The sequence below is a fragment of the Myxocyprinus asiaticus genome, chromosome 28 (assembly GCF_019703515.2).
Source record: "Myxocyprinus asiaticus isolate MX2 ecotype Aquarium Trade chromosome 28, UBuf_Myxa_2, whole genome shotgun sequence".
Classification (NCBI taxonomy): Eukaryota; Metazoa; Chordata; class Actinopteri; order Cypriniformes; family Catostomidae; genus Myxocyprinus; species Myxocyprinus asiaticus.
Window position 1 is genome coordinate 22,772,239 of NC_059371.1, and position 23,335 is coordinate 22,795,573.

Consider the following 23,335-nt stretch of genomic DNA (forward strand, 5'->3'; position numbering starts at 1 on the left):
TGGTTTTGCTGGTCTCTTAACTTGTCCAAGCTGATCTTCACCTGGTCTAGCTGGTCTTCATTTGGTCTAAGTGGTCTTTCAGCCTGGCGAAGCTGGTCAGTAGTTAGTCTAGCTGGTCTCACAACCTGATCAAGCTGGACTTTACCTGGTCTAACTAGTCTTCAGTTGGTTTAGCTCATCTGCCATTTGGTCTCCCAGCCTGACCAGCTGACAAGTGCCCAAAACACATTTAAAATCTGCAAACTGGCCAGACCAGGCTGTGAGACCAGCAAAGACCAGCAAACCATTTTAGATTAATTGTAGCTGGGGATTATTTTTTTCAGCAGCTAATTTATTCAGTCTCAGCACTTGCACACCTGAACTTTACACTATCAGGACACATAGCTACAGACACACTCGCAAATAAACACCATTGGTGAGATCACAGTTTGGTTGAGTGTGCTACACCTGCAGAAAAAGTGTTTCTCTTCAGTGTGATGTGGTGTGAAGATAAAAGACCAGTCACCATCTGCTCTCTCTGCTTCTGTGTATTGTGTCCATTGTGTTTTCACAAACCTCTGTTTCTCTGTTGTTGTTGTTGTTGTTGCTTTTTTGTTTTTGTTTTTTTTAAAACCTGTCTTTTCTGTGTTTTGCCTTTGTCTTGATTTTGTGTTGTTGTCACTTGTCTTACTCTTGTTTACATGTTACCTGATTTAGCAAACAAGCCCCTACACATCTATTTGCCATTCTTTCTCAAAAATACACTCTCTCAATCACTCACTCACTCAAATAATGACTCTCTTGATGTTAGCCAATACAGGTATATACCACAAGAACAAAAGATTGTTGTAAAATTAGCTACTTTACTCTATAGGATATCTATGTGTATTCGGGGAGGGGGCAGGAGTGCGAGGTGTGTTGGAGGCTGTCGGCTCCCTGATGACCTACAATAAACAATAGCTCCATCTCTGTAGCCCATTGTTGTCAATGTGACACTGCCCTCCCAAGAACAAGCAGATGTCACCTTTCCAATGCTCTTGCCTATAGAGGGGCTACATCCAGGGAACAAGATCAAAAATCACATCAGACAGCAACAAACATGGACATCTTTCCTCAGCGCTCCCCATACAGGAACAGAAAATCTGGAGCTTTCAGGCAAAATAGGAAGTCTTAACTAAGATAAACTAAAGTGTGTCACCATCCTTCTCTATCAGACACATAAACACATGCATTTGTGTTCAAAAGCCCTCCACCATCCCCCCTTAGCGTGACCTAGTTTAATGATGTACCAGGAAGACCCCTCAGGATCTCAGTACCCACAACTGCTCAGTCTTGCATAATTTTGCTCATTAGTTTATCAAACCACATAGAACATACAGACTGCATTTTTTCCAAGGTAACAGTTTTGGAGTCTATCAAAGTTATAAGGATAGTTCACCCAAAAATGAAAACATGAGGGTGAGCAAATGATAACAACATTTTTAGGTAAACTATATCTTTGAGTTTTAATTCATAATTTCATCAGTATTTTTCTGAAGGTACCAGGTAAGTCTCTGGGTTAATGCACATCCTGCAGTTAACATGGTGTCACAGAAATGGGAATGTATTTGCAACTGCAACTCCTTTCTTTCTTTGATCTAGTGAGAAGGCCCTACTGGTGAATAAATTTGAACTGAGTATTAAGACTGAGGCTACCCACGGTCTGATTTTGTGGAGTGGAAAGGGAGTGGAGCGCTCCGACTACATCGCTCTCGCCATTGTGGATGGCCGTGTCCAGATGACCTATGATCTGGGCTCCAAACCTGTGGTGCTCCTTTCCTCTGTGCAAGTCAACACTAACCGCTGGATACGAATCAAAGCCAGCAGGTACACTGCATCTACAGTATTAGACAACTCATTAGTTTTATTCCAATTGTCCATTTTTGCCACAGGTTTGCCACAGAAATGTTTGTCAGTAGTTGTAGACATTTATTTTTGCAACAGGTTTGCCATAGAACGTTTTGCCTATACTTGCAGATACATACTGTATATATTCGACATTAGTTTCCCACAGTATTATTTAATAGTAGCTGTACACATTTACAGTATATTTGGAGTGACTATTTGCACTAGGTGTAAATAGCACCTGCCACACAGCACAGCTGTTTGCACTCCAATAGTCTGGTGGAAACATAGAAATTAAAGACAAACTGCTTCCTTTAGTGTCGCTGCCGTGACGTGGGATGTAACGACGGTATTGATGTGTTTTTCTCATGCGGACTACCTGGGTTTGATTACGCCTTTTTTCCCACTTTTTCCCATCTTTTTTCCTGTCTCCACTATTAATATTTCCTTTAATACTACTTATAAGCAGCAATGACGGGCCCAAGCACCATGGGTCCATTTCCACCCAGTGGCTTTTGGAAAACAATGCAAGGTGGACACATGCATTTCGCATTTGACATTATTCTAAACAATTTTGAAGCAGTTTGGGTAAATATAAGAGGACTATTTTAAATAGTCACATCCATGTGATTAGCCCCCAAGACTAAACATACATCTCAATTTTGATCTGAATCACTCATTGCACACAGAAGATATAAGACACTTCCTGTTTCCCATTTTTTGGCATTAATTTAATGATTCGCCAAGGCAACACCATTCAATTTATCAAAAATCTATTCACAATGTAGCATCTTCAGTGTCTTGGCATAATATTGTCTAAATGTGGTGACAGTCTCATGAATCCCCTAGGAGGAGTATTTAAAAGTTCAGAGACTGCAATATTCAAAAAATCCAAAATGGCCGACTTCCTGTTGGGCGGAGCTAATAACTATAATTATGAAAGTTGTCTGGCTTCATGAGAACTATACCAATTTTGGTGACTTTAGGTGAAAATGGGGGTGCTACAGAGGCCATCTTACACGCCCATTTTAAAGGGGGCAATACAGAGACCCCCCCCCACACACACACACCCACACACACACATTTGTGAACTTTTGCTCTGTCCTAATGACCAATGACTCTAATGTGTGTGCACAATTTCATGAAATTTTAAGCATGCCAAGTGCCTCAAAAACACTCAAACCTAGGAAGAAAGCAATAATAATAATTAATGTGTTGCCATGGCAACACTATTTAAGATATGATATATCCCTAGACAATTTTACATCAGCAGCGTCTTGAATAATATTCTAAAGAATTTTAAAGCAATTCATGTAAATACAAGAGGGCTATTTCAAAGTCTGTTAAAAGAGCCATACTTCCTGCTGCCAGTGGGTGGCACTATGACCATGACCCATAATAGCCACATCAATGTGATCAGCCCTCATTACCAAACATACAGCTGAATTTTCATAAAATACACAATGCACACAGAAGATATAAGGCACTTACTGTTTTCCATTTTTCGCCATAAATTTATTGCTTCACCATGGCTACACCGTTCAAAATATAAAAAATCAGTTCACAATTTAGCATCTACAATGTCTAGGCATGATGTTGCACAAATGTGGTGCCAGTCACATGAATCTCCTAGGAGGAGTATTTAAAAAGTTCAGAGCCTGCGATATTCAGAAAATCCAAAATGGCCGACTTCCTGTTGAGCAGAGCTAATTACTGTGAATATGAAAGTTGTACGGCTTTATGAGAACTATATATGTAACAGTTTGGTGACTGTTACATGCCCATTTTCAAGGGGCCCTAATAATATAATAATAATAATCCTTATAAGAATAATAGTGCCTCTGCACTTTCAGTTTTTGGTCCCTAATAATAATAATCCTTTGAAGAACAATAGGGCCTCTGCACTCTCAGTGCTTGGGCCCTAAATAATAATAAAAATAATAATAAACCTTAGAAGAACAATAGGGCCTCTGCACTTTCAGTGCTTGGGTCCTAATAATCCTTAGAAGAACAATAAGGCCTCCGCACTTTCAGTGCTTGGGGCCCTAATAATAATAATCCTTAAAAGAACAATAGAGCCTCTGCACTTTCAGGGCTTGGGCCCTAATTAATATAAAGGTTGATTCCCTCCCAGTGATTTGGTCCTTTCTTTAGAGAAAGGTTTGTTCTGGGTAAAATTAACCATGGTTTTACCACAGTAATATGGTGTTAATATAGTAAACATGTTTAATTTTGTGGTTAATATGATTTTAATACAAAATGGTGAAACTGTGGTTACTGTAAAACCATGGTTAATTTTTGTAAGGTAAAGTTAGGGTTAGGTTTAGGGGTAGGGGTTGGTGTAGGGTGTCTGTGGGACTCTAAATAAACACAATAAACACACTGCAGTGATGCCCCTATACTGTATGTCAGTATCTAATTAGGGGTGCAAATAGTATCTGCCACTATTTGCACCAGGTTGCAAATAGCATCAAACACTATTTGCACTTATTGCAAAGAAGATGCTTTTGTTGCTATTTACACTTAGTGCAAATATCATCTACCACTTAATAACCTGATAACCTCTGCCATTTATATTTTCTACAGGATTGCCATATAACTGTTTGCTATTAGTTGCAGATATTTATATTTGTCACAGAACTTTTTATCAGTAGTTGCAGACATTTATTTATGCCACAAGTTTGTCACAGAACAATTTTTCAGTAGTGATAAACATTTACATTTGCCACAGGCAACATGATCACACAGAAAATCAAACTTCTGCTTGAGAATGCTCATGTACCCTGATATCAACCCCATTCTGCCACTGACAAGCGACATCCCCAACAGACATTTTTCAGGGTTCCTACGCATCCTGGAAAACCTGGAATTTTGTAATGCAGTTTTCCATTCATGGAAAAGTCATGGAAATTTAGAAAAATATCTAAATGTCCTGGAAAATAATTATTTGTCCTGGAAAATATTTTAGTATAATAAAACGGTTTGACTGTGTTGCTAGCAAGGTTTTCGTTAAATGTACAAAAACATGGTAACGATCGGGACTCAGAATAGGAGTCAAATACACAAATTCTTATCATTCGGAACAACATCAAAAGTTAAGGATTGATTACAACAGCGGAAAATCGTATGCTTGGCAGTCGCGGTCCATCCAAGGCAGATCGCTTGATTGGTTACAGCTACAGCCAATCGCGTACTTGATCAGGACGAACAGGTGCAGCATTTTATGTCCCAGAATTTAAAATTGGAAACTTAGGGAGGTTAACGGATGGGTCATCAGTGTACACTGCAGAGTTAGTTGCTATTCAGATGGCACTTGGTTAGACTGAGGAAGTTTTGCCAGATAAGTTTGTAATCTGCTCGGATTCAATGAAATCACTTTTAAGCCTTCAAACATTTCGATCATGAAGTGATATCTTAACAGAGATATTGGTTATTATATATAGATTAAGGCAGATTGGAAATTTGGTACACTTTATGTGGGTGCCAGCACATGTAGGGGTACAAGGAAATGAAAAAGCAGATAAAATGGCCAAGGAAGCACTTAAATTGGACATCATAAATGTAACAGTCAATTTAAGGAGGGCAGAAGGAAAATATTTGACTCAAGAAGCTTGCTATAATAAATGGCAGAAGTATTGGAATACTTGTCAGAATGGCAGATATTTCCATAAAATACAAAGTAATGTAAGACAAAGTAAAATCAATCATAACTTAAATAGAGAGGATCATATTATATTCACAAGATTAAGAATGGGTCATACTAAACTTAATGCAACACTTCACATCATGGGCAAACACAACACAGGTCTATGTGAAACATGTCAGGTAATGGAAACAGTGGAACATGTTTTAATTAAGTGTACCAAGTATGAACAGGAAAGAATATAATTTATAAGAGAATTACAAGCTTCAGGATGCAATATCTTAAAAATCAGATTAGAAACTGGCAGAATAATGTAATTATTAATTAAATTGTAATTCATTTGTTGCCTCACACAAATTATGTCTTTGAGAGTACAAAATATGAAGGTAAAATAGTGCCTAAATGATTTGCATGCGCAGAGTAAGATTCGTAAAAGCGTAAATGAAGTTACAAGCATGATAGAAAAATTTGCATGCGCAGAGAACATTTTTTAAAGGTGTAAATCAAGTTGCAAGCATTAGAAAAAAAATATTAGCAATACTTTAATGCTTTGCATAAGTGTAATTCATGTGTTGTGAATCTTTAATTTCGTATTAACACAATGTAAATTTGGTGTGTATTCTTCTGACTTCCTTTTTTCGTGCTTACACTTTTGAAACTGTTTTTGTGCTTAAACATGGCCAAAAACATTGCATACCTGCAATTAGCGATATGCAAGCAAAGAAAGGGTGTCATGAAGAGCAAAATGGATTGCCCACATAGAATCAGTCTGTATGTGTAAAATAAACTACTGCAAACTTGTAAATGACTTGTGCTTGTGGCATAAATAATTCCCAGAAATAATCCGATATACACCGTTCCATCTTCCTTTTGTTGCACTTACACTTTTGGCACAAATGTCTCACTGAAAAGAGTTTTGCAAGTGCAAGGGGGAAGGCGGGTCTTCCTGCTTCTAGTAACCAATCAAATGAGGTTTTACTTGACCAGTTTATTCTGACCTGATTGGTTTAATAACGTGACAGACAGCTTCTTATTCATATGACTCAGCTTATTAACAGACAGCTTATTAATACATACACAACGTAATTATATTTACTATTAATTATCATTGGCAAGGCATTTTGGTGAATAGATGGAATTAGCTGGTATCCCAGAACTCATGCTAGAAAACAAATTAATAAAGTAAGCCACATAAAACAAAACTCTGTGAACAGATAGATAGATAGATAGACCAGCAAGTTCCATCGATCCATCTATCCATCCATTTACCATGCCAATGATAATCGAAAGTAATTAAAAAAAATAAACAGCAACAAGAAGAAACATTTGAACACCAGATTGAGATTTATAACAATAAATGGTATCAGCTCAACTTTACACTCACAATAATAGAAGGTGTTAAGACAGGAATGAAGCTGAGCCATATGAATAAGCTGTCTGTCATGTTATTAAACCAATCAGGTCAGAATAAACTAGTCAAGTAAAACCTCATTTGATTGGTTACTAGAAGCAGGTAGACCCGCCTTCCCCCTCGCACTTGCAAAACTCTTTTCAGTGAGAAATTTGTGCTAAAAGTGTGAGCGCAACAAAGGGAAGACGGAATGGTGCATATCGGATTATTTCTGGAAATTATTTATGCCACAAACACAAGTCAGTTATACGTTTGCAGTAGTTTATTTTAAACATACAGACTGATTCTAAGTGGTCAATCCATTTTGCTCTTCATGACACCCTTTCTTTGCTCGCATATCACTGATTGCAGGTTAACAATGTTTTTGATCATGTTTAGGCGCAAAAATAGTGCCAGAAGTGTAAGCGCGAAAAAAAGGAAGTCAGAAGAATACACACCAAATTTACTTTGTGTTAATATGCAATTAAAGATTCACAAAACATGAATTACACTTATGCAAAGCATTAAAGTATTGCTAATATTTTTTTTCTAATGCTTGCAACTTGATTTACACCTTTAAAAAATGTTCTCTGCGCATGCAAATTTTTCTATCACTCTTGTAACTTCATTTACGCTTTTACGAATCTTACTCTGCGCATGCAAATCATTTAGGCACTATTTTACCTTCATATTTTGTATTCTCAAAGACATAATTTGTGTGAGGCAACAAATTAATTACACTTATGCAAAGCATTAAAGTATTGCTAATATTTTTTCTTACGCTTGCAACTTGATTTACACCTTTACAAAACGTTCTGTGCACATGCAATTTATTTTTATACTTGCATTTTGATTTACGCTTTCACAATTCTTACTCTGTGCATGCAAATCATTTAGGCACAATTTTACCTTCATAACAAAGCTACAAAAAGTATTTTAAAGCTGTCCAAATTTATGTAGAGATATTGAATATATCATAATTTATTTTAATTAATTATTACCTTATCGTTTCCAAGTATCCAGAGACCCCAGTTATTAAACTACAGTAATTACATTAAAAAACAAAGACCTAAACATAAACAAGTCGAGTCCTCTTTATTTTCTGCAATCAAAGCAATTGCCATTTTTTCTCTTCCAAATACATGTTTTCAATGTTTATTAAGCACACCTCCCGCTTTCTTGCGTGGCAAGATCGTAAATTCACCCCTCCATGACGCTTTCTGCAGCACTTGTCATGTGAAGGGCAAAGCGCCGCTTGACGGTGCCGTTGAACGGAGCATTGACGCCTCGACTCAACTCATGTGAAATGCGCTTTTCAATGACGAAAGGACATTAATGTAACACAAAATTATTATTATTAGGCTATTATTGTTGTCTCTTCTGATGAAATTCATGCTAAGCTGTTTAAAAGCTGTAGAAAAATGATACAGTAAATCTGATTTGTTCTTATAATGCTTATAATGCTAATGACATTTTACTGAAGTCAGTAGATTTGACATGCAAATTTTAATAAAGGAGAATGTAAGGACATTATTGATACTCATTAATATTATTATACTATCATTGTTGTCTTTTTGGATGAAAAGTCATGCTCGGCAGTTCACAAACTGAAGGAAAACTATAGATCTGCTTTTTCCTTATAATGCTTAAATACTATAAAGTCTCTTGGCAGACTTCGGTCGTGAACATCTCAAAAAGATTCGATGACTCACTCGAAGCACATAAGACACTCATCTCCAGAAGTGGTCACTAAACTAATAAACTAAGCAAGCCACACAAATTACAGTTTATTTTTGTAGCTAATTCTGCACAATTGTGCAGATAATTTGCTATACTTGAATCATTAAATAGCTTAAGTTGGTGCTTTTAGCTTATTCTTTAAAAAAATAACCCTGGAAAACATGTCCGTGAATCATGATTCAGTGATTATCTCAATTTTTTTTATTTTTTGAGTTATAAACTTTAGACAACGATGAGAGTCAGACCACTGATTAAAAAACATTTTTTTTTTATTAATTCGCACTGGGTTGGTAGAGTGGTGATTCAGCCTTAATACTTCGGTATGTGAATTAAGTTTCAATAATTTAACGATCAGAGTCAGCTTATACCACGGTTACCACATGTATTATGTGGAAAACAGAATCTAGTCATAAAAATAGTATTAGCAATAAAATGCAGAATGTCATGGAATATGACATATTTGGATGAAAATGAATGTGAGAATGTACAATTAATCAAATTAAAATTGTGATATGTCCTAGTGTGATAATTCAACTAAAGTATCTGATTTAATTGAATAAATAAATCATCTGCAAGTGATGTGCACTTCAAAATGAATGTGTAGAGCCGGCCACTCACACTTAAACACCTCATCATGGTCGACATGTGCGCTGTTTTGTGTGTGAGATGACAGAGACAGAGAGCACTTTGAAATGCACAGCACATACAGACTGTATTTATTTAATTAAATCACAGCTTTACGGGGATTAATAATCACACAGGGCCATGTAGTGAACTGCTCATCTGGAGGTGAGAAACTACTGTCAAAAACAAACAGAAATGCCAAAATAAAAGCTCAATTTAAATGGATGCATGTGTTTTTGCTTAAATATTAACCTTGTTGGCTGCATGAAATGTTCTGGAAATGTCCTGGACAATTGTGTCTTGAAAAGAGTGGGAACCCTGATTTTTGCATCAATTAGAATGTGTTCTTTTCCTGTGGTACAGATGATATCATGTTGCATGCTAGATCTTTGCGCCATGGGTTCTAGTCCAGTGGAAACCAGGAAGTAGAGTAAAAAATTTTATTTAGAGCAAAACTGCAACCTGTGATTTTTTTTAATCCACATAAACAATGGTGGATAACTACTATCAAGGAAGAGCTCAACTCTGCTGATTATTTGTAAATGGTTTGGTTTGCCCAAAATTACCTGCATGAACTGCAAGATTGCCACAAAATAAGTTTTTGCAAGGAAAGTCTTACATTGTTCTACCTACTGTAGGACTTTCAGAAAAATCTCTTTTTCAGTATTAGAAAGTCTGTGTTTGATGCTATGCTATGGCTCACTATCTTTCTCTACTATCTCCACAGAGCACTCAGGGATGGCTCACTGCAGGTTGGTAATGAGGCAGCTGTCACTGGGTCGTCACCCTTTTCTGCCACACAACTGGACACAGATGGCGCTCTCTGGTTAGGTAAGTCCACCTTAAACTACTTTGCTCATTTACAAACCCTTTACATTCACTTGCTTTGCCACACTAAATATCCTCAGTCCTGACTGAGCTTTAATGTCTAATTGGATCTTCCCCCACAGTGGGGGTTTTTGAAGGGCCAATCTTGTCACCCCTGAGCAGAACTTACTTCATGGTTGCACTTCAGTGATTATTTGGAAATGTTAAAACACAATATTAACTTTGTGAAAGGTTTGCTTGTCTTAATTTTAGAATACGTTTCTACTATTGGCTCTTCTGAATGGAAATGTGTGTAGTATCTCATAGGCCAGAGGGTTTTAACCTTTTTTTAGGCCGAGGACCCCTTTGTGGAAAGATGCAGATGGAGCAGCCAGGGACCTCATGTTACATATTGCATTAAAGCCTGGCCTATAATAACATGCAGATATTATCATATTAATTTACTTCCATTGTAAGTGCCTTACTGTAACTGTGGATATTTATTTTATTTATTTATTTAGTTTTTATTTTTCATAATCAACATTATGGCTCAAATGCTGTCGATGTATTGACATGTACTGAACCAGAAACTTCCCTTTAATACATTTTAATGTGTGAGGGACAATGAAACATCTAGCTGAAATTTAGCCTCTTAAGCTTTCGTTGAAGTTTCACAAAAATTACATTGAGATCAAACAATAATTGGTGGGCAACAGAGCTGGATTTTCGACAGTGCCAGGTGCCTGTGGGAGAGGAGCGGAGCTCTCTCTCCGAAAGTTGTCAGGGAACATTCCCGGAGCCCGGCCTCCCAAAAACTTTGTTTGATCTTCTCACCTGTTCCTGAGTTATTTCTCTCTATATCCTTCCACACGCTGACACCCCCACATGTCTCAGACATAATGAAGTCTTCTATGCTGGTTTTCCATAACATTCATTGGTGTTTAATTATATATAATGCTGTAGCCAGCCTGCATTTCTCGTTAAGATCTCTATGTCATGTTTCACAAATATTTGCTACTTCTTTAAAGAATAAGTTTACCCAAAATGAAAATTCTGTCATCATTTACAGTCATGTTGTTGCAAATCCAGTAAGAAAGTACTGGTCACTCTTTTGCATGCAATAACAAAGAATGGGGACTGGAGCTTTTAAGCTTCAAAAAGGACGCAAAGACACCATAACATTATCCCAAAAGTGGTCCTGACGCCTCGATGAGGTATATTCCAAGTCTTCTGAAGCCATTCGAGAGCACTGGATGAGAAACAGACTGTAAATAAGTTGATATTCACCAAATAATTTCACCTATAGCACCTATAGAGTTTATGAGAGAAGTAGCGGTGTATCATTTTGGGTTGAACTATTCCTTTAAATCTTTCACTAATGTTCCAAACAAATTAGAAATTAAGCACATGCTGGTTACACAGTAGTTGAGAGCTTATACATAACATAACTGGGAGTGTGTAACTTTGACCTATATACACTTAACACCCACAAAACAACAAAACACACCAAAGACAGTGAAAGTCAAGTACAGTGCAATGAATCATGAATACTTGATCTAATCTTTTCTATTTCTCTCTCCCTCTCCCTTTAGGTGGTCTGGAGGAGCTGTCTGTGGCCCGTCGGTTGCCCAAGGCTTACAGCACAGGCTTTGTTGGATGTGTGAAAGATGTGATAGTCGACGGGGTGGAACTGCATCTGGTAGAGGATGCCTTAAACAGTCCCAAAATATTACACTGTACTGCCAAATAGTCTGGCACCACGTTCCTCCCAACACCATGTCTACTGCTGTAATTATTTTTCTATTTTTTTGTATACTTTTTGTTTGCTTTTTATATCAGAAAAATTACATTATTTTAATTATAATTATGTTTTTCTTTTTCTTTTTTCATCTCTACGTCCATCCGTAATCACATCCTCAGTTGCAGGTGAACATGGTGTCACAAGACATGCAAAAATTCGTATTATGTCTGTGCTGTATCTATGACAAACAAAAGAAAAACCTATTTGCTCATTACTTGAACAGTGGCAGATGAGGTCGGTGCTGTTTGACCTTTCCGGATTGCCTTCTCTTGGTGCCATAGATCGCTCCCTGTCCAACAGTCACATACATTCCTCTGAGCTCTTGTTGCGGTCCATTACATTTTAAAAGGTCTAAAAAATGACTTCTGCTTAATCAAGAAATGACAGCAACTGTTTAATAAGCTGAGCAAGTGTATGTACGATATTCCTCATTTATGATACCACTAATGGGTGAAAGCTCAATCATTCAGAGCCTTGAATCCCCTAGCTGATAACACTTAGCATTCCTCAAAGTTTTACATAATTTTCCATGCAAATGATCGTTATTGACCTGTGAGATGTAATAAGTAGTAAAGAACATGAGACTGTGAATTTTGAAGATGCTATATTTTGTTGCAAACGTTCGTCTCATGTGTTGTGCATATCTAAAGAGCAATTGCATATATACTGTATGTGTGTGTGTGTGTGTGTGTGCATATATTATATATATATATATATATATATATATATGTGACCACTTGTTGCATGCATCTTTTGAAGTGTTGTTGATTTTGCCTTGGTTTTCTTTTATCTTCATCATTCCATTCAGGGCAGAAATGTAGCTTACTTGGTGGACTACATTGTAATGTAAATTACCTTTGTTTCTTCTGTTTTGACATTTGATCATTCAAGTTGGGAGAAATATTTAATTTTTTTATATATTAGCTATTTGTCAATCTGGACTTCTTGTGTGTGTGAGTGTGTGTGTGAGTGTGTGTGTGTGTGTGTGTGTGTGTATTGTAAAATATGTGCAAGGAAAAAGGATTGTTACAACAACTCAACATTGGGAGGTGCTGTAACACAGGAAGAGATGTATGATTCAATGGACACATCGGGTGGACACAAGAGCATTGAAATTCTGGCATGTTCAATCATCGAACAAAAATAATGTTTTCAAAGCATTTTCCTATATCAAATGAAACTATTGCTGCCAGCACGCGCTATAAATAAAGGGATGATGTATGTAGACCCCTCTGCAGCTTATGACTGTGGCCCCCAAAACAGTTCATGTCACAACAGTAACCAGTGAAAATATTAATGCATGGGTTTGTCATGTCAAAATGGTTTTTGTAACCTGTTTCAAGGCAGATGAAATGCTATGGTTTCTACTGATGTCTCAGTGTAAGAAATATTATGAGTTTGATATCAGATGCTTTGCAGTATTTCTAAGCAAATGTATGCCTGCTAGGGTAAAGTATCTTTGTCCCTTTTTGTTTTATTTTTATTTTTTATTGTATTTATTTTTTTATCCAAATCTATCACCCAAGGACATGCAAGATCATAAACATATTAAGCCATGTGATTATCAAGTGTAAATTTAGCCATATGTTACTGAGGTTTTGTTTTAGTATTATACACTGAAACCAAGTCTGACTTTGTCTATAAACAAAAGCATATCCTGATGTGGCTTTGAGGAGGGGATGGGTCAGGGAATAATTAATCATTTATGTGTTTAAGTTTTAAACAGAATCCACAGGATGTCTAGTGTACTACACTAGAAGCAGGAGCCCTCCATTACTGCACGAGCTACAGTATGGATTATCCATACTTTTTTAGTATAGTAATCTCACCTCAACTTTACCAGTGGATTCTATTTTTTGTCTCTTTTCTGATAATGGAAGTTATTTATGGACATCATTCAGTAGCTTTGCTCCTGCATACATAGAGTGCTCTCAATGGACAAGGCCCATAGTGTGGATTGCCATGGAATCTGTGTGATCAGAATGGAAACTGAGAAATGCCTTAAAATCATTCACCATTCATGGGTGACTAAAGTTAATGTCCATTTTGTACTGTGCACTCAACTTTAGCCAGTATATTAGTCTCATTCCCATCATGTAAATTAATTCATAAATGTTAATAATTATATTAATAATGCTTATGAAAATTTCCAGAACGTCTCAATAATAGTGGTTCTGGACTCTACAAGAATACTATTTACTGTACAAATAATATTTTCAGTATCTTATTTATGTCGTAAAGAGGATTCCCAGTCTGGCATTTGTATACTGTTTTGATCGAACTATCTGAAGCGCAGTGCACAGAATTAGAGGCATGATGTTACCATTACTAACTTTAATACTTGTGTCTTGTGTTCCAACCACCATAAAATAAAATGTTAAATAAACTGGCCTGACTTTGAAACCTGTCTGTAACATTTTACTCCTGATAACATTTGTGAATAAATCCCTCTGATTCCCACACTGCCTAAACCAGAGCCTCCATTAGTATCAATGTTTATCTGAAGAGCTATCCTTTAATGCTGTTGTTCTCTAATGGTTTCTCAGGACCGAGATTTTACAGAGTATGTACATAATGATTATATATATATATATATATATATATATATATATATATATATATATATATACACACATACATACACTACCGGTCAAAAGTTGTGTTATGTTGTGACTAAACAAAATCCAAAATAAATCAAAACTGTGTTATCTTTTAGCATCTTCAAAGTAGTCACCCTTTACCTAGAATTTGCAGACATGTACTCTTGACATTTTCTCAACCAACGTCTTGATGTATCACCCTGGGATGCTTTTTAAACAGTATTGAAGGAGTTCCCATCTATGTTGGGCACTTATTGGCTGCTTTTCTTTAATATTTGGTCCAAGAAATGTTTAATTACATTTTAGTTTTATAATGAAATAAATTAATATGTTGGCACAATTATATTTTTGTCTACAAAACTAATTTCAAACATTTAAACATACGCCTTCAGATCAAAAGATTTTTAAGATCATGAGAAACATTTCAGTCAAGTGTTTCAAAACTTTTGACCGTTATATATATGTCAATTTGTAAGATTTAAGTATTTAAATTTTATAGCAATATTTCATCAAATTGAATTGTGTTATATTTCACAAAATGTATTTAATAAAAGTTACATTTATTAAAGTTTAATTAATTTAATTTAGTTAGATTACTCAATTAAATCTGATGAATTTTGTTATTAAATTGAAATGTGTAAATCTTAAAAATGAGCTAAAATGTATATAAATGTATTTTTGTATACAAAGGGAAGCAAAATAGTCCTTACAGTCAAATATGGACATTTAATAATATTACTATGAACTGCATAGGCCCAGCAATATGCAAAATGACTGACATGACATACTTTGCAGTAGAAATGGGGAAAAAATTAACATCATAGTCTGTGCAAAATAAAAAAAGATGCTTGTGGATGTGGCTTCATTTGTTCTCATTGAGTACATTTTTTATTTTAATTTTATTTTTTTCATTATATTTTTTATTTATATTATTTTATTTATTATTTAAAATTGTTTTTCCATGCTGATTGTGACCGAATCAGAACAGACCAGAAAACCATTTTTGGATCATGACTCGTGACCCATCAGTTGATAACCACTGCTTTAAAGTTTCTCTTTTTGTTATAATACTCAGTCTTAGAATAACATTGGATAAGGGGCCAGTTGCATAAAACTGTTTTAGACTAGTCCCTCAAGTTAGTAGTTAGACTGTCTTACTAAAGACAGCTGTGAGCTTGTTTTATGCAACCGGCTTTCTCTGGCGTCTTTAGTTAGTCAGACTAATTATTAGAAGCAGGCTTAAATTAATGGCTATGTTTGTGCAAGCGGCACAATCACATATTTAAGATATGATGTTTCTAAACCAGCAGAAGCATAATGTCGTTTTATTTTGAAGATGAGAAAGGAGAGGGGAGATTCAAGTGGATTTATCAATTATGCAACAATGCTATTTTCTCTTAAGGTCATATAAAATGTCACCAGACATGACACGCCCAGGGTTGCTGGAGATGAAATAGAACAGATCCCATCAAAGAACTGCACCATGTGGGGGAAAAAAAATAAAAAAATTCGTGGAAAAATCTATTAAATTCCTCTGCATGGCAATAAGTCTGAAACAATCCATGCCTTGATGAGCAGAGGATTCCTTCTGTATATTTGGCCACGCCATTGCAATAAAGGGGGCTTTTATTCCAAGTAACAAGGCTGCAGCTGTCTGGCAACATCAGGGGCTCTAAGGCTCTCATTTTTCTTCCTCATGGGGTTTTTGGTTGAGACCACTGAGTCCTAGGGCTGTAAGGTCATGGGGCATCCTGGATGGGGACTGGTGGGTAGCACATTCTCTTCCTTTGGTGAATGATTTCCTTAAGGGAATGGGCCTCAACACACCAACACAGCTCAGAAAACAGACTAGAAAAACAGTTCAATGTTGGTGTGGTGTACTGTATTCCATTTTTTGGTCTTTATTCATGAAATTAATTGATTAAAGTTCTTTGATATGTGGACTGTTTATATATAAAAATATAATACTAATATAGTATCATATGTATTTATTTTTCTTCCTATCTGTTCTAATATATATATATATATATATATATATATATATATATATATATATATATATATATATATACAGGTGCATCTCAATAAATTAGAATGTCGTGGAAAAGTTCATTTATTTCAGTAATTCAACTCAAATTGTGAAACTCGTGTATTAAATAAATTCAATGCACACAGACTGAAGTAGTTTAAGTCTTTGGTTCTTTTAATTGTGATGATTTTGGCTCACATTTAACAAAAACCCACCAATTCACTATCTCAAAAAATTAGAATACATCATAAGACCAATAAAAAAAACATTTTTAGTGAATTGTTGGCCTTCTGGAAAGTATGTTCATTTACTGTATATGTACTCAATACTTGGTAGGGGCTCCTTTTGCTTTAATTACTGCCTCAATTCGGCGTGGCATGGAGGTGATCAGTTTGTGGCACTGCTGAGGTGGTATGGAAGCCCAGGTTTCTTTGACAGTAGCCTTCAGCTCATCTGCATTTTTTGGTCTCTCGTTTCTCATTTTCCTCTTGACAATACCCCATAGATTCTCTATGGGGTTCAGGTCTGGTGAGTTTGCTGGCCAGTCAAGCACACCAACACCATGGTCATTTAACTAACTTTTGGTGCTTTTGGCAGTGTGGGCAGGTGCCAAATCCTGCTGGAAAATGAAATCAGCATCTTTAAAAAGCTGGTCAGCAGAAGGAAGCATGAAGTGCTCCAAAAGTTCTTGGTAAATGGGTGCAGTGACTTTGGTTTTCAAAAAACACAATGGACCAACACCAGCAGATGACATTGCACCCCAAATCATCACAGACTGTGGAAACTTAACAGTGGACTTCAAGCAACTTGGGCTATGAGCTTCTCCACCCTTCCTCCAGACTCTAGGACCTTGGTTTCCAAATGAAATACAAAACTTGCTCTCATCTGAAAAGAGGACTTTGGACCACTGGGCAACAGTCCAGTTCTTCTTCTCCTTAGCCCAGGTAAGACGCCTCTGACGTTGTCTGTGGTTCAGGAGTGGCTTAACAAGAGGAATATGATAACTGTAGCCAAATTCCTTGACATGTCTGTGTGTGGTGGCTCTTGATGCCTTGACCCCAGCCTCAGTCCATTCCTTGTGAATTTCACCCAAATTCTTGAATCGATTTTGCTTGACAATCCTCATAAGGCTGCGGTTCTCTCGGTTGGTTGTGCATCTTTTTCTTCCACACTTTTTCCTTCCACTCAACTTTCTGTTAACATGCTTGGATACAGCACTCTGTGAACAGCCAGCTTCTTTGGCAATGAATGTTTGTGGCTTACCCTCCTTGTGAAGGGTGTCAATGATTGTCTTCTGGACAACTGTCAGATCAGCAGTCTTCCCCATGATTGTATAGCCTAGTGAACCAAACTGAGAGAACATTTTGAAGGCTCAGGAAACCTTTGCAGGTGTTTTGAGTTGATTAGCTGATTGGCATGTCACCATATTCTAATTTTTTGAGATAGTGAATTGGTGGGTTTTTGTTAAATGTGAGCCAAAATCATCACAATTAAAAGAACCAAAGACTTAAACTACTTCAGTCTGTGTGCACTGAATTTATTTAATACACGAGTTTCACAATTTGAGTTGAATTACTGAAATAAATGAACTTTTCCACGACATTCTAATTTATTGAGATGCACCTGTATATATATATATATATATATATATATATATATATATGTATATATCCTGGAAACTGTGAATGTACAGTATATACAGTATATTTCCAGGGGCAACCTGTGGTTAAGTACACACAGAATTTAAATTAAAAACCTAGACTATATATGTACAGTTGTGTTCAAAAGTTTGCATACCCTGCATGAACTTGTGAAATTTTGGCATTGATTTTGAAAATAGGACTGATCATGCAAAAAAAACTGTCTTTTATTTAAGGATAGTGATCATATGAAGCCATTTATTATCACGTAGTTGTTTGGCTCCTTTTTAAATCATAATGATAACAGAAATCACCCAAATGGCCCTGATCAAATGTTTACACACCCTTGATTGTTTGGACTTGTTACAGACACACAAGGTGACACACACAGGTTTAAATGGCAATTAAAGGTTAATTTCCCACACCTGTGGCTTTTTAAATTGCAATTAGTCTCTGTGTATAAATAGTCAATGAGTTTGTTAGCTCTCACGTGGATGCACTGAGCAGGCTAGATACTGAGCCATGGGTAGCAGAAAAGAACTGTCAAAAGACCTGCGTAACAAGGTAATGGAACATTATAAAGATGGAAAAGGATATAAAAAGATATCCAAAGCCTTGAAAATGCCATTCAGTACTGTTCAATCACTTATTAAGAAGTGGAACATTTGGGGATCTCTTGATACAAAGCCAAGGTCAGATAGACCAAGAAAGATTTCAGCCACAACTGCCAGAATAATTGTTCAGGGTACAACGAAAAACCCACAGGTAACCTCAGGAGAAATACAAGCTGCTCTGGAAAAAGACGGTGTGGTTGTTTCAAGGAGCACAATACTTGTTGACCCCTCTCCAAACATAGCACTTATGGTTGTGACCATAAAGCTCTATTTTGGTCTTGTCACTCCAAATTACAGTGTGCCTGAAGCTGTGAGGCATGTCAAGGTGTTGTCGGGCATATTGTAACCGAGCTTTTTTGTGGCACTGGTGCAGTAAAGGCTTCTTTCTGGCAACTCGACCATGCAGCTCATTTTTGTTCAAGTATCGTCGTATTGTGCTCCTTGAAACAACCACACCGTCTTTTTCCAGAGCAGCCTGTATTTCTCTTGAGGTTACCTGTGGGTTTTTCTTTGTATCTCAAACAATTCTTCTGGCAGTTGTGGCTGAAATCTTTCTTGGTCTACCTGACCTTGGCTTGGTATCAAGAGATCCCCGAATTTTCCACTTCTTAATAAGTGATTGAACAGTACTGACTGGCATTTTCAAGGCTTTGGATATCTTTTTATATCCTTTTCCATCTTTATATAGTTCCATTACCTTGTTACGCAGGTCTTTTGACAGTTCTTTTCTGCTCCCCATGGCTCAGTATCTAGCCTACTCAGTGCATCCACGTGAGAGCTAACAAACTCATTGACTATTTATACACAGACACTAATTGCAATTTAAAAAGCCAAAGGTGTGGGAAATTAACCTTTAATTGCCATTTAAACCTGTGTGTGTCACCTTGTGTGTCTGTAACAAGGCCAAACACTCAAGGGTATATAAACTTTTGATCAGGGCCATTTGGGTGATTTCTGTTACCATTATGATTTAAAAAGGAGCCAAAAAACTATGTGATAATAAATGGCTTTATATGATCACTATCCTTAAATAAAAGACAGTTTTTTTGCATGATCAGTCCTATTTTCAAAATCAATGCCAAAATTTCACAATTTCTGCCAGGGTATGCAAACTTTTGAGCACAACTGTATATAGATATGCATCAATTTTTTTGTCCCCAAGGTTTCCCATTTTGACCCACGCATGCATTCTGTGGGGTAAAAGTTAGCTTACTGTACGTACTTCCAATTATTGTACAATATTTGCTGGTATTGTAAGACAGGGACCTCCCCCACAATAACTTATATAACATAATAAAAAATGTTGTTAGACTTTTATTATTCTTATATATAAGCATGCTTCTGCATCTGTAAATAAATCTAGAAAAGCGCCATAGAATCACTCTTTCATATGTAGTTTTGGCCTTTCCCAGCATATGGGTGAAATGTACAAAACAGTTTAATTACATAAAGTACAGTCCTCAAGGATAGAGTTACCAGCATTGTTTGCACTGGCACTTCCACCACACAGAGTACAGCAGGTCAGACTCTCTTTGTAGAGAGAGAAAAATCCATAGATAAAGCCCAGCATTTCTGAAAATTGCATAACCACATCCCCCGGCAGATTAATCTCCCTCAGGGACACTGACGTCATAGCAGCCATGGGAGTGCTGCAGTGCCTTGCTGGCTGCAGACTATGCCCACAGCTACCTCCTTCAAATCAGCCAAATACACACAGGGTCGGCCTGAATGGAAGAAAAATGAAACAAAAACACAATCCCTGTCCTGGTGTGCAGTGTTGGTATAGTTCATTCCCTAGGCAAAATGGCAGTGCAGCATTAGACCTGATAGAGAAATAATAAGCATGAGAATGAAATAAAGGTGATAATTACATGGAAGTAATTGCTAAAATGAGAGTGTCGTGACTTGAGAGAGTGCCAAGCGGAGTGAACATGGAATAGCCTATACTGGTAGTTGATTTATGACACGTATATCAACTTTAACAAGAGTTTAGCTTAAATTTACATTAAGGGGCAGTGTATATTTTAGGTGCTGTAACTGGTCACTATTTCTTTAGGGTTTTTCTAAATCTCCTGGGATTTTCACACACAACAGTCTCTAGAATTTACTCCGAATGGTGCCAAAAACAAAAAACATCCAGTGAGCGGCAGTACTGTGGATGGAAATGCCTTGTTGATGAGAGAGGTCAACAGAGAATGGCCAGACTGGTTCGAACTGACATAGTCTATGGTAACTCAGATAATCACTTTGTACAACTGTGGTGAGAAGAATATAATCTCAGAATGCTATTCTGAGATGCGGGTTGGTGCTATTTTGGTGGCACGAGGGGATTTAATGTTGTGGCTGATCGGTGTATATTATTGATCTGTTTCTCACTAATTAATTTTTAGTTCAAATATTCCATGTAGTCTTATGTTAATATGAGGTCTCTGCTAACATAATAATAATAATAAATAATTGGCATTGGAGTATAATATGTATCACCTTATGTTGCTACCCATATAGCCTACAGTACTTCACTCCATGTTTTTATTCAAGTAGGAAATTTATATATATAATATATATATATATACAACAGTTAGTTCCGGACTTCTGATCTGATTGGACGAGAGATGTTCCATGAGCACTGATGGTCTCACACCATGTGTATCACTCCGCTTGTGTTCGTGCTGTTCTAAACTAAAGTGTAAGAGCAGCGCATATGTGTTAAAAACTACAGTATATGTGTCTCTTACATGTATTTTTTTTTTTTTTTACATTACATGTTAGCCAGCAGGTGGTGGCAAAAGATCATTTTTGTGTGTAATATGAGCCAGTTAGGTGACGTGAAGTGAGTCAGCGTCAGTCAGTGTTTACATACAACAGCGCTCCATAATCACTCGTATTACTGCTACACTACTAAAGCTAGAAAATAGCTTTAAACCACTTTAAACGAACAACTTCAGCATTACGGCTCGTCACAGCTGAGAGACACAACAGACTGATTGGTTACAGAACTCAAGGCACTTACCTCTTACCGGACTTTCCACATTGGAGAGGACGTGCTGTTTAAAATGGCAGAGGAGATTGTGGTTTCTACAGTGAATGTCTCTTGCGCACCGGCTACCACGAAATAGGGAGAAATACCCCGCTTGGACGGCTGCTTTTCCACTGAGAAAGCTGATCTTCAGAAAGCTGACAGCATCTCTGCTTGGGTGTGGCAACAGGTGACGCACATGCTCCATCTCTCTCTCTCTCTCTCTCACACACACACACACACACACACCTCTCTCTCTCTCTCTCTCTCTCTCTCTCTCTCTCTCTCACACACACACACACACACACACACTGTTTCTTGTTAGAAACAGCACAAGCTGGGATACTATTTCTGAAGTGAAATTTTTGAATTACTAACGCAGGCTTAGACGCATCATTTGGCTTGAACCAGCAATGGCAGATTCTGATCCATCACGTAAGAAAGTAGTTCCATGCACAAATGCGTTTTTATGACCGTACTCAGTTTTATCTATTTTTTTTAATTTTCTTGTTCATTGAACTGTTGTATATAAGCAATATGACACTCGCAATCATGCTGTATGGCCCTAAATCAGCACTGCTGTGATTCAGCTGCAGGCACGAGGCCGCAGGCCGAATCTTCTGAACACAAACGATTGATTATTTTGATAAACAAACAATACTTATGGTATATACTTTTTAACTACAAATGTTCGCTTTCGTACATCTCTGTGACGTGCTCATGAGAGGCATGACGTAAACTTGTTGGTAAGGTCACATGTCATGTGGAGGGGGAGGCAGGTAGCGTGTCATTGTTTACAAGAGAAACTTGCATAGACCACAGACCAAGCGCCGTTCACAAACCAAAACAGTCCAAAACAATTTCAAAACAATATAAAATAAAATAAAAAATAATTTCCAAATAATAATATATATATATAAAAAAAAAACAATGTAAACAATGAGGTGCTTCCTGACTCCTCCTCCACGTGACCTTACCAACAAGCTTATGTCATCCCTCTCATGAGCGCGCATCACAGAGATGTATGGAAGCGAACATTTGTAGTTAAAAAGTATATAAGTATTGTTTTGTTTATCAAAATAATCAATCGTTTGGGTTCAGAAGAACTTTATTTGTCAACTGGAGTCATGTGGATTATTTTGATGCACCCTATATATGCATTTTGGACCGTCAAATAATGGAGTACATTCACTTGCATTGTTTGAAGGAGGAGGCCTGAAATGAAATCCTAAAAATCTTAAATTCTGTTTTGATGAAGAAAGAAACTCAGATACATCTTGGATGGACTGAGGGTGAGTAAATTATCAGCAAATTTTCATTTTTGGGTGAACTATTCCTTTAACACATTTGCACTGCTCTTACACTTTAGTTATATATAATATATATATATATATATATATATATATATATATATATATATATATATATATATATATATATATATATGGCTTTATTTTGAAGAGCCTATATATAGCCTAATAATTTTATTGTAAGGCAGCAAATGGTAATATTTTTATTATGACGGAACTCCTGTTAGAAACTACTGGATAAAGTTTGACACCCAGTTG

General features: G+C 36.7%; 1 protein-coding gene across 7 annotated transcripts in view; it reads left to right on the top strand.

Moving 5' to 3' along the window:
- Positions 1 to 14,328, top strand: part of LOC127418985 (agrin-like) — a 417,085-nt gene extending 402,757 nt beyond the window's left edge. For 6 of the 7 annotated variants that reach the window (XM_051659953.1, XM_051659955.1, XM_051659957.1 and 3 more), the window contains 3 exons: positions 1,621 to 1,845; positions 9,988 to 10,091; positions 11,660 to 14,328. In XM_051659953.1, coding sequence (XP_051515913.1) covers positions 1,621 to 1,845; positions 9,988 to 10,091; positions 11,660 to 11,817 — 487 coding nt within the window. In that variant the 3' untranslated portion in view covers positions 11,818 to 14,328. The remainder of the gene's footprint in view (positions 1 to 1,620; positions 1,846 to 9,987; positions 10,092 to 11,659) is intronic. The other variant, XM_051659954.1, reaches the window with a different exon arrangement.
- Positions 14,329 to 23,335: the final 9,007 nt, after the last annotated feature.